At 39.4% G+C, this 13913-nt stretch overlaps 1 protein-coding gene across 2 annotated transcripts in view; it reads right to left on the reverse strand.

The window, feature by feature from the left end:
- Window positions 1–718: 718 nt before the first annotated feature.
- The window catches only part of SLC10A7 (solute carrier family 10 member 7), a 189737-nt gene continuing 176542 nt past the window's right edge, over window positions 719–13913 (reverse strand). For both annotated transcript variants that reach the window (XM_037897360.2, XM_043545777.1), the window contains 2 exons: window positions 7827–7972; window positions 719–3687 (listed from right to left, as the gene is read on the reverse strand). In XM_037897360.2, the coding sequence (XP_037753288.1) occupies window positions 3643–3687; window positions 7827–7972 (191 nt within the window). In that variant the 3' untranslated portion in view covers window positions 719–3642. The remainder of the gene's footprint in view (window positions 3688–7826; window positions 7973–13913) is intronic.

Genomic DNA, 13913 nt, shown 5'->3' on the forward strand with positions numbered 1-13913 from the left:
AAAGGTTTCCTCTTTCCCTGTTCACAAGAATAATTTATACAAATTTTATATGTATTTTTGTGAAACCTAACTGCTGAATTCTTCTGTTTCTCCTCTGTGGATGGATACAAGTCATCAGTCTCTCCTATGACTGCTGCTCTTTTAGCCTGTGTGCTGCACAAACTAAGCAACTGACACAAAAAGTACAAAACCCAAAAAAGTAGTGGATAACGATTTCAAAAGAATTAGAAAATTATTTGACTTGAACATATTACTTAGGTCATTATACCCTTTCAGCTTTGGAGCTTTGTTTATTCCAACACATAAGAGATGATTAGCTGTTCTGTTAACTCTTGATAGCCAGAGTTGACAATACGACGTGTAATTTTTTTTTTTTTTTGCATTGACAGTAATATATGGAGCCTCAGATATACAGAATGTAAGGCATTAATGAGTGAGAAGAATCCTTGAAGTCCTAAACATAGTCCAAAAATCTCATTTATATTAAAAGGAGTTTTATTCTGAATATAGACCGCTGGATTTCTCCCAATAAATGTGAAGCCAAGGCCAGAAACATTCAGAACGTTTTCTAATCCTCTACTTATAAAACAGCACTATATTCAATTAATTTATTTAAATCTGATTACAACTTGCCATATCTTCTGCTTGATTCTCACCTTTCCTGCTACATAAAAACAGGTCTTGAAGTTATTTATATCCACAAGAAAAGGACTGTCTCTAGACAAAGAACTTTTTTTCAATTTAATTAGTAAAATATTTTAAAAATTGTTTTCACACTTTTTTTTTTTTTAAAAAGGAACATGCAGAAAATTCTACAACTTCACTGACAAAAGAATGAAACTTCAACTTACAAACCCTCCCTCCCTACCCGCAAAACACAGACCCAGATGATAAGGAAGTTTGTCTTTCCCCTAATTTCACATTAACAAAACTAAGTCCCATGTGTTCCTTTTATAAAGGCATGTAAGCATAATTGAAGGCATAAAATGAACAGCTTAACCATCTTTAAACATAACAGAATATTTTGGATATGAATAATTAAGTTCCACTAAGTATGGATTTAAAAACTTATTTCAGATTTACTTTATCTCTTGTTCAGAATAATACATCCAACATTAATTTATGTAAAAACAGGAATAAACATATACCATTTAGGCTGCTCTAAACCATCACTAATTACACTAAAGGATCTAACAAAATTCTCTGGAAAATAGTCTTAAGAATATTTTTAACACAATAAAATTATAACAAAGACAGACATTTTCAACGGAATCTAAACTAGTTGTTGCATTTATCGAAGGCGTTAGATTCAGTACATAGAGGTAGATCAGTTGGAATATTAGCAGTGTATTGACTGTTTAGAGAGGACACAATCAATAAAGGGGGGAAAAGCAATTGTGTGTGCTAGAATTCTTTTAATAATTTATAACAGTCAACCACAAACTCATGCTGTCTTTGGGCTTGATTCAATGCCTATTAAAGCCAACAGAAAAATTCACTGATCTCAATTGGAGCTGGATCAGGCCTTTTTATACTTTGAGGGTTCAGAGACAGATTCATGGAAACAAAACAAAAAAGCTATAATGGAACTGTGCCCTTTAGCTAACCCTTGGCTGCTCTCAGTGTTCTTAAGCATTAGGTAAAGGAATTTTGATGCATATGGAGCCACTTTATGGAAAACGTTTGATAAAGCGAAGCTTATGATTTGGAGCTAAAAACTTATGTTTGATCTACTTTCATAACTGGGTTTGAGCACACCTCTAAAGGCACACTTATCAAAAACATCTTTGAGCTCACTGGCCACTGCTCTGTGCATTATTTGCAGCTGAAAAGAAGCTTAGATAATACAGGCCCAATCTTGGAAGGCGCTGAGCACCCTCAACTCTCATTCGTGTTTAGTTTCATTGGTTCAACTCTAGTTAATGGAAACTGAGGGCGTCAGCACCTTGCAGAATCTTTGTTGCTTGCATGTTTTATGATCAGGGATTGATGATTTCAAAACACATCACTGACAGCCAGTAATAATGTCTGATATTTTAATCTCAGTGGCAATGGAGCAGCCTACTACAGACCTCTGCTAACACAAGGCATCTCTGCTTGGCACCAAATGGAATCCTCTTATGTTAAACCAACAGGAGAGATACAGCGAAAAATAACAGGAATAACAGGAGAGATACAGCGAAAAATAATTCGACAAACACATGGGGACATGCATCCCAAGCATCTTAAGACAGATCGACAGCTGGTATAAATCTTCATAGCTCGATGGAGCTATGGCAGAGAAACTGAGGATCTCCCCCTTTGTGTTTGCAGTTAATGCTTGCAATGCAATTGAGTGCAAGGGGAATAGTGACATACAGGATACCTCTGAACTCTGTACTTTTATCTATCTTATTGTTTGAAGTTTTCTTTTTTTCCCTTTTATTTTTTAATGGACAGTCACCACCACAATTCCAGCAGAGAGGTACATCTTAAAATTCATGTTAATGCACCTATTCTAATTGCCTGACATTTTGAATAAGGTGCTTGTTGTGTGTTCAACTATATACCTGTTCTCCATGTATCCTTGGTCCCTTTTCTCTGTTTATTAAAAAAAAAATTCTATATTTTTAAAGAAAATATTTGCAATTGATTGTAAAATTAACCATGATAATGTTTTTGTTGTTAGAAGCATCCTTCTTAATTTGCCTTACAACCTTCTCAATTAGAGAAAAAAACTGTCAACTTTCTTGTCCTCATGAGGTTTATTAACGTGACAATATATAACTTAGTTTTGCTTTTACTATGGTAAAGATTCTGTTTTAAAAATAGCAACTAAATCCTGTCACTGCAAATCTCTGTGTTGCATTTGGGAGAAAGAACAGAAAAAAAGAAAAAAAATGTGTTCACCTTGGATAAATAATAAAAAAAAAACTTCTTAGTTGCAAAACACAAATATTTCACTCATAACCCAAGCACCAGACCATTTCTTTGAAGAAGCTTATGATGCACTTAAGACATACAATGCCACAATATCATAATACAGAACTGAAAGAAATTTCTTGAGAAACCATTAACTTTGAAGGAATGTCTAGACAACAGTGTCAAGAAATGCAAATAATTTATGCTTCTCAGCTCCTACCCAATGGATGGCCCCATGCTGAGTGTACACAAACTCAGAAGAAAAAGGCATGTCACAGTCATATGACTAGGGAGGAGAAGAGAATCGCATAGAAATTCAAGTTAATCTTGAACAGAACTTCAGAAAGCACTTCTCTAAAGTTAGCCAGCGTAGCCCCTGGTCATTTTAGCTAGTTTAAAACACTAACTTACAGGTGGTGCATCCTAGCTTCAAATGAGAGGTGATGAAGGGAACACAGCTTTTAATTATTATGATAATTCGTTCTGTTAGAAAAATAAAAACTAAATGACTACAAAATACTGTACAACCTCTTGCAGTAACTAACAAAGTGGCTTCTGGAATCAATGCTTTTGCCAAAAATGCATTTTTAAGGCACTTAAACAGGTATCTCTTATTTAATATATATAGAAAAATAAAATATGCGCTAAAGCAACATTCACAAATACCAGTCTTCTCAATTGTCTGTGTGTGTACAGTATAGTACATATATACATTCACTGTGACACGGACTGCTTCCATTGTTATACCTTCACAGGTGCTTTGGGCTGTCTTGTTAATTTCAGTGCCTGCAAACATGAAACAAAACAGTCATTTATTGCGTTGCTAAAGACTATAACCAAATACAAGGCAAGCTTTTATTTTAGTGGGTGCAAAGGGTTCAGTATATTTCCAGGTGGCTCTGAGAAGCCATATTATCCAGCTTTATTACAGTTTATAACTGAAGGGTTCTAAGTCGTTTCCACTCAGTTACAGAGTCAAGTTTTTTGTGCTGTGAAGGATTTTCATCTTACCTGGAAAATAAAATCACTTGACTCTAAACTGAGCTGTGTGCCTCTGTGGAGGCAGAGTAGCAGCTGGAGGGGGCAAATGCAAACTCCCCTCTACTTGCATTTCAGTCACTGTCACTCACTGAGGTGCTGGGGAGTTTAGTGTTACAACTTTTGACTAGTACCTGTGTTCTTCCTGAGTGGCAAAGCCCAGCAGGAGAGCACTGGAACTGTTGGAGGAGACTGTCAAAGCATCTCTGCTGGTGGGCTGAGACTCAGCTATCCATAAGAGAGCAACTGGTAGGCTCTGCTCAAGAAATCATCTTGTGAGGCAGATAATCCAATTATTGACCTGTTTTAAATTCCCTTTTTGGGGACAGATTGTTGAGAAGGTTAAGGAGAGGCTATTCAGATAATATCTGGAGTCCTCGCATTCCCTTGACTTCTGATCATTAGGTTTCAGGCCTGATTATAGTACAGAAATTGTACCAGATGCATTGACTGGTGATCAAATATCACTGTTTCCTTTCCGAGAAGTTGCAAATGGTAACAATAAGCAAATAGGTTATCAGTCCTGAGGCCTCTCACACAGTAGTTTTAAATATATGTAATGTCTGTATCAGTTTCTACAGCTTGTCAACCATCCCATTAAATACAAGACTAGATATACAAGACTAGATGCTGCCAATATGCTGACAACACCCAGCTCTACATTATCTTGGTGCATGACCCAACGAGTGAAGTCGAGCAAATTAGTCCTTGTCTAGCTGAGGCTCAACTCATACAAAGCAGAGATAGTGCCTGTAGGTTGGTGGGGAGAAGACCCTCTTGTTTTAGGGAGTACACGTAGCGGTTTGTCCTCCGACTTGCAGTGTTGGTGCTGGGTTAGACTGTAACTGCTCCTGGATGCTCACACAGTAGCTGTGAAGAACGCTTTCTTTCAGTTGCATTTGTCAGAGAAGCATGGCTTGTTCTCTTGAGTGTAGACCCTATTTATTTAGCCATGCCTCTGTCCTGGGGAGATAAAATTGCTGCAATGCACCCTACATGGCACTTAATGTGGTTGTCTATTTATTAAGTAGTGCGTCCTATGGCACATTACACCAGTGCTCTGTGATCTATACAAGCTTCCAATTAGCTTCTAGATGAAATATAAAGTGTTGAAAAAAAGCTTTACATGACCTGATTACTTGAGAGGCAAGCTCTTTCCTGTGGTATAAGTCTGAAATTTCTATCCGGGATGGCGCTAGTCCTAATAGCCCATTGTTTTATAAAGGGGGAGGGAGGAAGAACAGGACATTTTCTAAGAGAAGTTCTGAACTCTGGAAGTTAACTCACAACTCCTATAGGTCCTAGAGAGATGGGATTTGCTGACCCTTATCAGAGAACAGTCATGCTTTTTCCTGGGCTTATCCTGAAGGGGTACTTTAACAGATGTAAGTTGGTATGAGGATGGAGACTATTATTTTGAGGTGGGTTGATTAAATAAGAGAATTATATTTTGAGAGATGTAATTTGGTGGGTCTTTGCAAATATCTGTCCTTTAGTTTTATACATTTTTCAAGCCTGTAAAAGCTCCTTGGCAGATGCTATTTAAAACCAACATAAAAAAAATCCTTAAAAATAAATTGGGCATATGTAATGCCATGTCTCCCAACAACTATCACCATTTAACAACTGCCAAAATTTAGCCATTAGAAACTGTACTCTTGGATATTATATACCAAGGGGTTCAGGAGAGAGAGACAATTTCACATTTTGTTTGGGTAACAATTTCCTTTACTTTGTAGTTTGGCAGATTTTGCTGCCATATTTACAAGCTAGAAATATCCTACTGCAGATGAACCTCTAAATATTTAAATTCAATTTCATACAAGCAGATCACATGTACTATCATAATTAAGCAAGAATGTCAGTGGAACTGAGAACTGTGACTGGATAACCGTCTCCCACTGCAAGAGAAATGCCAAAGTGAAGCCAAGGTGTTTATAGAAAATAAACATCAAGGTGATGATGACATGTTTATTTTCAAAGCAGGAGACCATTATCCAGTCACAACATTCAGTTCTATTGTAATTATTGCATCTGTACCAAAAACTTCATTGATTTTAAAAAAATAGAGTAATTAAAATAATATTCATGTGAATAACCCAGGAGACCAAGTGAAATATATTGGTGCAGCAGAATGACAGTTTCTCAAAATATCTTTATTGCAGCATTATAGTCTGAGTAGATGACTTGTCTGGTACTTAATGAATAAGAAACTAGTGCTTGGTGCACCTCCAAAGGAGGTGCAATGGTGGTTCCATATCACTTTTGCTCTCCCCCAATCTTGTACCCTGCCTGAAGGCTACTGTAACTTGCAACTGACAACAGCCTCAAGAGGCCTTTATTACAAGTGGAGATCACAGATGTGCAGATTAGCTCCAGCCATACTCCCTATCCTAGCCACAGGGAAGAGAGAGGTGATACACAAGCTGTAATGCCCTAGCAGTGTGGTGATCATCCTCTGGCCAGAGATGCCAGTTTAACTGGGCTTTTTTGCAGGACTAGCACAAAGTTAGACCCAAGCACAGCTGAAGATCAGGACTACTGTACTTTTATTGATAAAGTCTGCCTGAAAGGGCTTTTTTAGGGGATGAAATTTTTAATCTGAGTTTTAGGCCATGATTTTCAAAAGTGACTAGTGATTTTGGGTTCCCAACCTGAGATGCCTTAAAGTGGCCTGACTTTTAGACAGTGCTGAGGATCCACTCTCTGGAAATTGGCACCGTTTGAGGTGTCTCAAGTTAGGAAACCAAAAACCGAGGCACCCCAAATCACTAGTTTGAAAATCCTAGCCTCAGAGTTTCACACGGGCGTTGGACTGACAGCAGTGGAGGCTGATGGCCTCTTTGGCTGCTGACTCAACAACCCCAACATTTTTGTTGAAAATTCGAAATTCTGAAAATTTCAGTCAGCTTTCTTCTCTGCCTACTGAGGAGGCTTAGGCAGTGGCAGTGTAAGCTTTCCCTCACTGTGCTGTAATGTACCTCAACTTTCACCTACAAGGACTCCCTGTATGGCTGAGAGTTTCCCAGTCTCCATATCCATTCAATCCTTGTCATCTCTGCTAACCAGAGGTGCCAATTAGTGTCCATCACAAGGATTTGTTTCTCTGGTGTTGTTATTTCTATCTTAAGAACTGGACAGACACCACTAAACTTATTTCACATGGACCACTGAACAGCTGTCAAATGGTAATAGCACCAATCACTGCTATAATAAACTGAATTTGACCCAGTGACTTGGAGATGAAAAACCTCTCTGTATCATGTTGCAGCCCTATGAACCAGCCAATGCTATATTTTTGTTTTTAAAACTTGACATGAAATACCAGTCTTCCACCTAGTAATCTGTATATTTTTCATTAAGTATAAAGGACAACATAATGTTAGAAAACAATGAAAGCTTTAGTCCTGAATGATTTTAATTCATTGCATACAGGGCTCTTGTTTAAAAACAACAACAAAACCCAGCATATACACAAGATCTCAAAATGATAGATATATGAAATCTCACCAGAAGAGAAATTCCAAAGCTAGCTTTATTTGATAGAGATTGGCTCATGCTGTTAAATTCAGATCTATGAAGGGCCTTCTTATTGGGGGTTTTCTGAGTCAGGTGCCTGGCTTGCTAATGAGCAAGGAGCCAGCTGCAGAGGTCTGATCTGGATCTGAACTTCTCAAAAATCTGGGATGTTTGAATCCTGGGTTTTCTTTCAGTCTTACTGTGAATATCAACACCATAAAACAAGAAAGGAACAAAGGAAACCCCTAGCCCAGGATCTACAAGAACAATGAAGGGTTTCAGAGTTACATTTACTTACCGTTATTTTTTCTTACATTTAAAAAGAAGTACTCTGCATTATAAATATGTCTGTGGGTGCAATTTCTTACCTTCTGTCTAGAAACCATCCAAGATTTTATTGTTGGTACCAACACACTGCCAAGAAGAATCTGAGCTGGGTGATAGATAAGTAAGGGGACGGAAATTAACGACAGGTGCTCGTAGCCGGAAAATACTATCTTCAGCATTGGAATCCCTGTGGACACAAAGACAGCAGACTTAAGACTCCAACTTTGCTTTTCACTTCAAGGATCATGGCAAAACATTTTACATTTTACTAAGATTTCAACTAGAGAAAAAGAACATTTCTGCAAGAATGAAGACACAGAAGAATCTTGTGAAAGGCAAAAAAACAAAAAGGTTATTACACAACAACTCCACTGCAGAGGACCCTTTCTTCCTCTGGCAAAGCTTTAGAATACCAGAAAGGCTTGAAACAGAAGTTCCCTAATTAAGTGGAGTGATGCCAAGCTCCAGCCAGAGGCTTGATGCAGATTTGCCTTGATGGAGAGTGATTGTACAGGTGCTGGAGGGAGTCTTGGATTTTTTTTATTTTTTTTTTCTCTCCTTTGCTCTATCCCCATTTTTCTCACTTGTTCCCTATGAACCTGCCCATTTGCTCCCATTCATAATCTTCCTCAAGTCCTACCAGCTGTGTGGGAGCACTGTGCACCTACAAACGCCTGATCCACTCCCTTTTCATAGAGAAGTGTTCAATCATCAGCCTTCCCTGCTCTGACTGATGCTTATGGCTCAGGTGGAGCCAAGTGCCTGTCAAAGGGAATATTCATTTGTTAGCGAGATAATATCACTTCCCACTCTAGCAATGAGTTTCTGAAGAAAGAGAGGAAGACAAAAGTCCTAATGAATTAAAGGGGCAGAACAAATCAGCTGAAGTAGTTAGTGGAGAACTAGGAAATGGTTAGAGTACAGAGGAGGCTGGGGGTTGGGAGGAGTGGAAGTAAAGTCCCAAATGTAGGACATCTTTCCTAGGAGACTTAGTTTGAGCTCAGCAGTGCTATTTCTATTACACTTTCCCAAGGAGAATCTTGATAGATAATGAATTTGTATGTCTCTGTCTGACTCAGCCATTATATACTAAAACAAGGTATCTTTTTAAATACTTGTTCTGTAAAATAAGTTTATATAATCTGAGAGGATCTCTTTTTACGGAATGTTTTTCCATATAGGGCTGGAAATAAAACACAAAAAACTCTTCACCTTTAGGTCACTGATTCAACTCTAGGGAAAGGATGGCAGGGATGAGATCTGCGAAACTTTCATTACAAAACCCGCATAGGTGAAATTTTTATCATAAACCCAAACTTGGGTTTGTAGAGGCTGGCAAATCTCAGCTGAGTTTGGAGGAAACATGAACCATCTGAACATAAGAATAGCCCTACTGAGTCAGACTAAAGGTCCATGTCTTCTGAGAGTAGCCAGTGCCTGATGCCCCAGAGGAAATGAACAGAACAGGTAATCATCAAGTGATCCATCCCGTCACTCATTCCCAGCTTCTGGCAACCAGAGGCTAGGGACACCATCCCTGCCCATCCTGGCTAATAGCCATTGATGGACCTATCCTCCATGAATGTACCTAGTTCTTTTTTGAACCCTGTTATGGTCTTGGCCATGACAAGCGGCTCCTCCCCAGCACTGCACACAAGTATGTTTAGATGTCTTAAGAGGTCTGCAACCTTCACACCCGGCAGGCAATGCACCACATTGTTCTCCTGGCCATCACAAACCCATCTATCTATGTTTCTAATAACCAAAGCCCCCATGACTATTACCTGTTTCTTCCCAATAACTGGGGTCCCCTCCTCTGGAGGGATATCCTCAATGCGAGGACACCGTGACACCATCTGGAAGGAGGGTCCCAACTATGAGATTGTTTTCCTCCATCCCAGCTTGATGTTATCCTTCTGAGACGTTCAACCTTCTCAACAGCCCAGCGGTTGTCAGAGTGGGGATGGGACTGCTCTGCCATGTCCCTGAAAGTCTCCTCTGTGAACCCCTCTGTCTCCCTTTGCTCCTCCAGTTCAGCCACTCTAGTCTCCAGAGCCCATAGTTGGTCTCTGAAGGCCAGGAGCTACCTGCACTGAATGCACACATATGCCACAATTGTGCATGCAGCATTCAGTGCAATAAACTGGATATCCTCCCCTGCCCCCACTCTGCTGCTGAACTTCTGCTGGCGTTCTTTTACTCTTGCAGGATTTTTTTGTTTTTATTCTTCATTGGGGTGGGTAGTGTTATCGGTCTAAGTTTAGAGAATGTTTGTTAGGTGCCTCTCACACATGCACACCTTACACTCCCTCACAAAAGTCCTGTTTGCTAGCTCCTCTGGTCGCTTAGGAGCTGGTTTCTTAAACCCCTCTTCTCTTCACTGTCATCTGGATGGTGGGAGTCTAAATGAACCAAAATCAAGAAGTTTGGACAAACTGCCATGAGCCAAACCTGCAAAGCTCCACAGAGGTCTAGCAGAGAATGTAAGAGATCACACCATCTGATGGCTATTCAATGACATGTGTAATGAGCTGCTGATGTGAGTTCCGTCCCCAGTGGACAAGTGGTGACTTCACACAAATCATCTGCAGAATTAACACTACTAATGGTAGCCTAAAAAGAGAAATGAAGGCATGAACATGTCACTAGAGGGTCAATCACATGCTCCTCCGTTAGTGGGTCTGGCCATGGTTGCGGTTCATTGACAGGGCAGTGTGGGGAAACTTGGACTGATGCTGTCTGTGCTCTGCCATGCGGATACAGAAAGATAAAGGATATCTTTGAGACCTCAGCCTATCACCTTTCAGAAGCACTTCATGGTTACTTACCATTTAAAAGAATACATTATTTTGTGTAAAGATGATATAGAATGAAGTTATCCAGGTGTTTTCTTCAAACACATCATTGTTCAAAATGTTTCTTTTAAGACATAGAGAATTATTACTATGCTCCACCAAACAGGGGTGCAGACAGAACATGTAACCGATCAGTGCCTTGTTTGGACCATAGAGAGGATTACACATGAAAGTACCAGCTATTCCCTAGGGGAGCCTTGAGAATTCATCCCATTTTATTCCTGATTTAAATGTCACTCCAGGGGACTCACACTTTGGCCTTCATCCTTCCAGACAAGGTGGGCTGAACAGGTCTTCTTTCTGAGTCCATCTATGTGGCTTCTTAATTGGCCAGAGCAACACTACTGAGCTGGTGAGACACTTCTTCGCTCCCACCAGCTGATGGCTTGGATCCACCAAAATTACTACTTCTAAAAAACACTAACTACCCCCTTCATTTGCGAACTCTTCCTCTTACTGGCCTCCCGGACCAAGTACTGTCTCCCTCCCTAGTTAGGCAGCATAAAACCTACTTGCCCCACATTCACAGCTCCAGCTAATCCTGATCCATGCGTGATGCTCTATCCAAAGATGCTGCCCGAACTCATCCTTATTCATGGTGCCTCCACAGCATGCCTCAGGAGCTCCTTTTAATCCAGATTGTCAGTTTCTTTACATAAAACCACTAATACTGGTTCCAGTCCTTCAAGACCATACTCATAACTAGCAGTCTTTACTCATGTGAGTATTCCCAGTGAAAAACCACTAACATAATAAGGGTCTGTAGGACTGGGTCCAATATTATTAAACAAACACCTTCAAACAACATTATGGGTCTGTCATCAACCCAAAAGGGGGAGACGTTTAAAGTTGGTTTTGTTGTGCCATATCTCAATTAAAAGGATGCGAGTCCTGCTGGACTTCTGAAAGGCCTGGAGGATTCATGGTAACCTGCAGTGGAAAGGGAGGTAGCCACAGTGCAGGGATGAAAGATCTTTCAAGGACTTTCTGAGGCTAGTGAATACACTATATTTGGATAGAATCATATGATGGATACTTGCATTGCAAAGGAGTATAATTTGCTACACATGCCCACCATGCTGTTTTTGCACACTAGAAACAGTTTTATTGCATAACAATTTGCCATCCCAAACTTCAGAACCTGAAGCATAAAAAAAAAGGTATGGTCCTCTAAATACAAGAAAGCAATCTGAAAAATGACTTAATTGCTGAACGCACTACATTCAACTTGATGATGATGATAATAATACTGTACTTAGCATTTAGGTAGCACAGTTTCATCCAGAGATCTGAATGCACTTTACAAAGGTGAATAAGCCCCATTCTCCATATTTACATATGGAGAAATTAAGACAGAGAGCTTTAATGGCTAGCCTAAGGTCACGCAGGAAACTAACGGCAGAAGCAGAACTAGAACCCTGACTCCCAATTCTGTCCCAGATCCAAAGTGACGGACATGTTCTTCAAAGTCCTGGGTTGAGAATAAACATGAGAAATGTTAGTCTAAAAGTTGATTTTTTGGGGGGAAAGTTATGAGTCAGTAAAAACTGGGAAGTAAAATGAAGACTGTCATCCATAACTACGAAGTATTATAACTAGTGTGACAATATAATTAGATCGTTGGGTACTAAGTGATCCTTAATTCATGGATTGTTTAGATACATGTCAAAACAGTAGCTCTTTGTGAGCCATTAATGTGCAATTAGAGTAAAGTTTCATAATTTACCAGGAAAAGCTGACTGGGGGTGGAGTAAATTTTCAGGTATGCATTAATTAAGAAAAAATCCTGTTCATTTTTTATGCAGCTCCCGCTTACTGCAAACCCAGCCTTTGCCATCTTTTACGTGTTTGTACTAAATATGGAATTGGGGAGTAACACAGACTGGATGCTCAGAAACTCATGTCAGTAATGGTGAAAACAAGTGTTGGAAGTTTGGCTTTTCATTGGCTAAAAATTACTCCCTAAATTTAAAAAAAAGAAAAAAAAAAAGGTAAATAGAAATGTTTGTGTGTAATGTGCCAAACAATACTTAAAATGCCTTCTATCCCACTAAGAGTCCATAGGACTGTAGCTGTAGTTCTATGTAAAACTTAGCCATTTATAAAATAAAAGTATCCAGAGATGTTATCGTATACCACGTAAGAAAATCTTGCAAACCCTTAATTAGGAAAAAAATACATAATTTTTAAGGTAAAAAAGAAGAAAGACTCAAATTGGAAACCTGTTACATTATTTTGTTTTGCTGTCCTATAACAAAGAGCAAAACTTTTTAAAATGTTGTAAAATAAACAAGCAAACAAAGAGAGCCCCCATCTTGATTCCTGGGCTGAGGATGTATGCGAAGTTTCAGCCTGCAATGTATTTTAATGGTGAGGTTGTGAACTGCTGTTAACTGAAGCTATAACAGAAACACTGACTGAAACAGTAGTGACATGAGCAGGTGCTGCCATAACAAAAATAGTAAAGTGAAGGGGATGAATTTAAATCTTTCAGATGGATAGCAAGGAATGAAGGTGCTAAGCAAAAAGGATCTGGTTATCTTTATTTTGGTCTGTCCGCTCCTGTTTTGCTCATCACTTATAGCATACTACTACTGACTCTAATGTAATAAGATAGCTACAGCAAGATTAAATTAATTCAGTATAAGTTTGCACAGCATCAGAGCACATACATTAAAATAAAATAAGGTCAGACAGACACCTCGCAGGTTTTCTCAAAATACTTTAAGCGTTTCTGACCTCATTTTTCTTGGATTTTTGTTAGCATATGTGCAGTTCTACCTGATGGTTTAAAAGTGGTTATATGTACCCTGACATAGATTGCTGTATGCTTGGGTGGTGGGTTTTGTTGTTTTGTTTTTTCTTAAGAGTCATTGGGCCAGCTTTTTCCTCACACTAGTGTAATCTGATTGACTTCGCTGGTGTTAGTCCTGATTTACACTGCAATCAGAAGGAGGGGATTTTTTGCTGGGATTTTCGACTCTGCTACGGGTTCACTGTATGATCTCCACGATGTAAAGCAGAGGTGGTCAAATATTCTGACAGACATGTGGTCAGGTACACACACATTCACCTCCAAGAAAAGAAGGAGCCATGGGGCCTAGTTAGATGAGAGCACAGCACCTCACAGGATCAGGAGATGAAAAGCAGAAAGGAGGAACACCAACCAAGGATCGTCCAAAAAATGTCCTCACTTCTGGGGAAAAAATAAGCATCTTTCCAGCTGGATTTTCCCTGTTTCTTGCTCCCCTGGGCTTGTTCCTTTCTTCTCCT

The sequence above is a fragment of the Chelonia mydas genome, chromosome 4 (assembly GCF_015237465.2).
Source record: "Chelonia mydas isolate rCheMyd1 chromosome 4, rCheMyd1.pri.v2, whole genome shotgun sequence".
Taxonomy (NCBI): Eukaryota; Metazoa; Chordata; order Testudines; family Cheloniidae; genus Chelonia; species Chelonia mydas.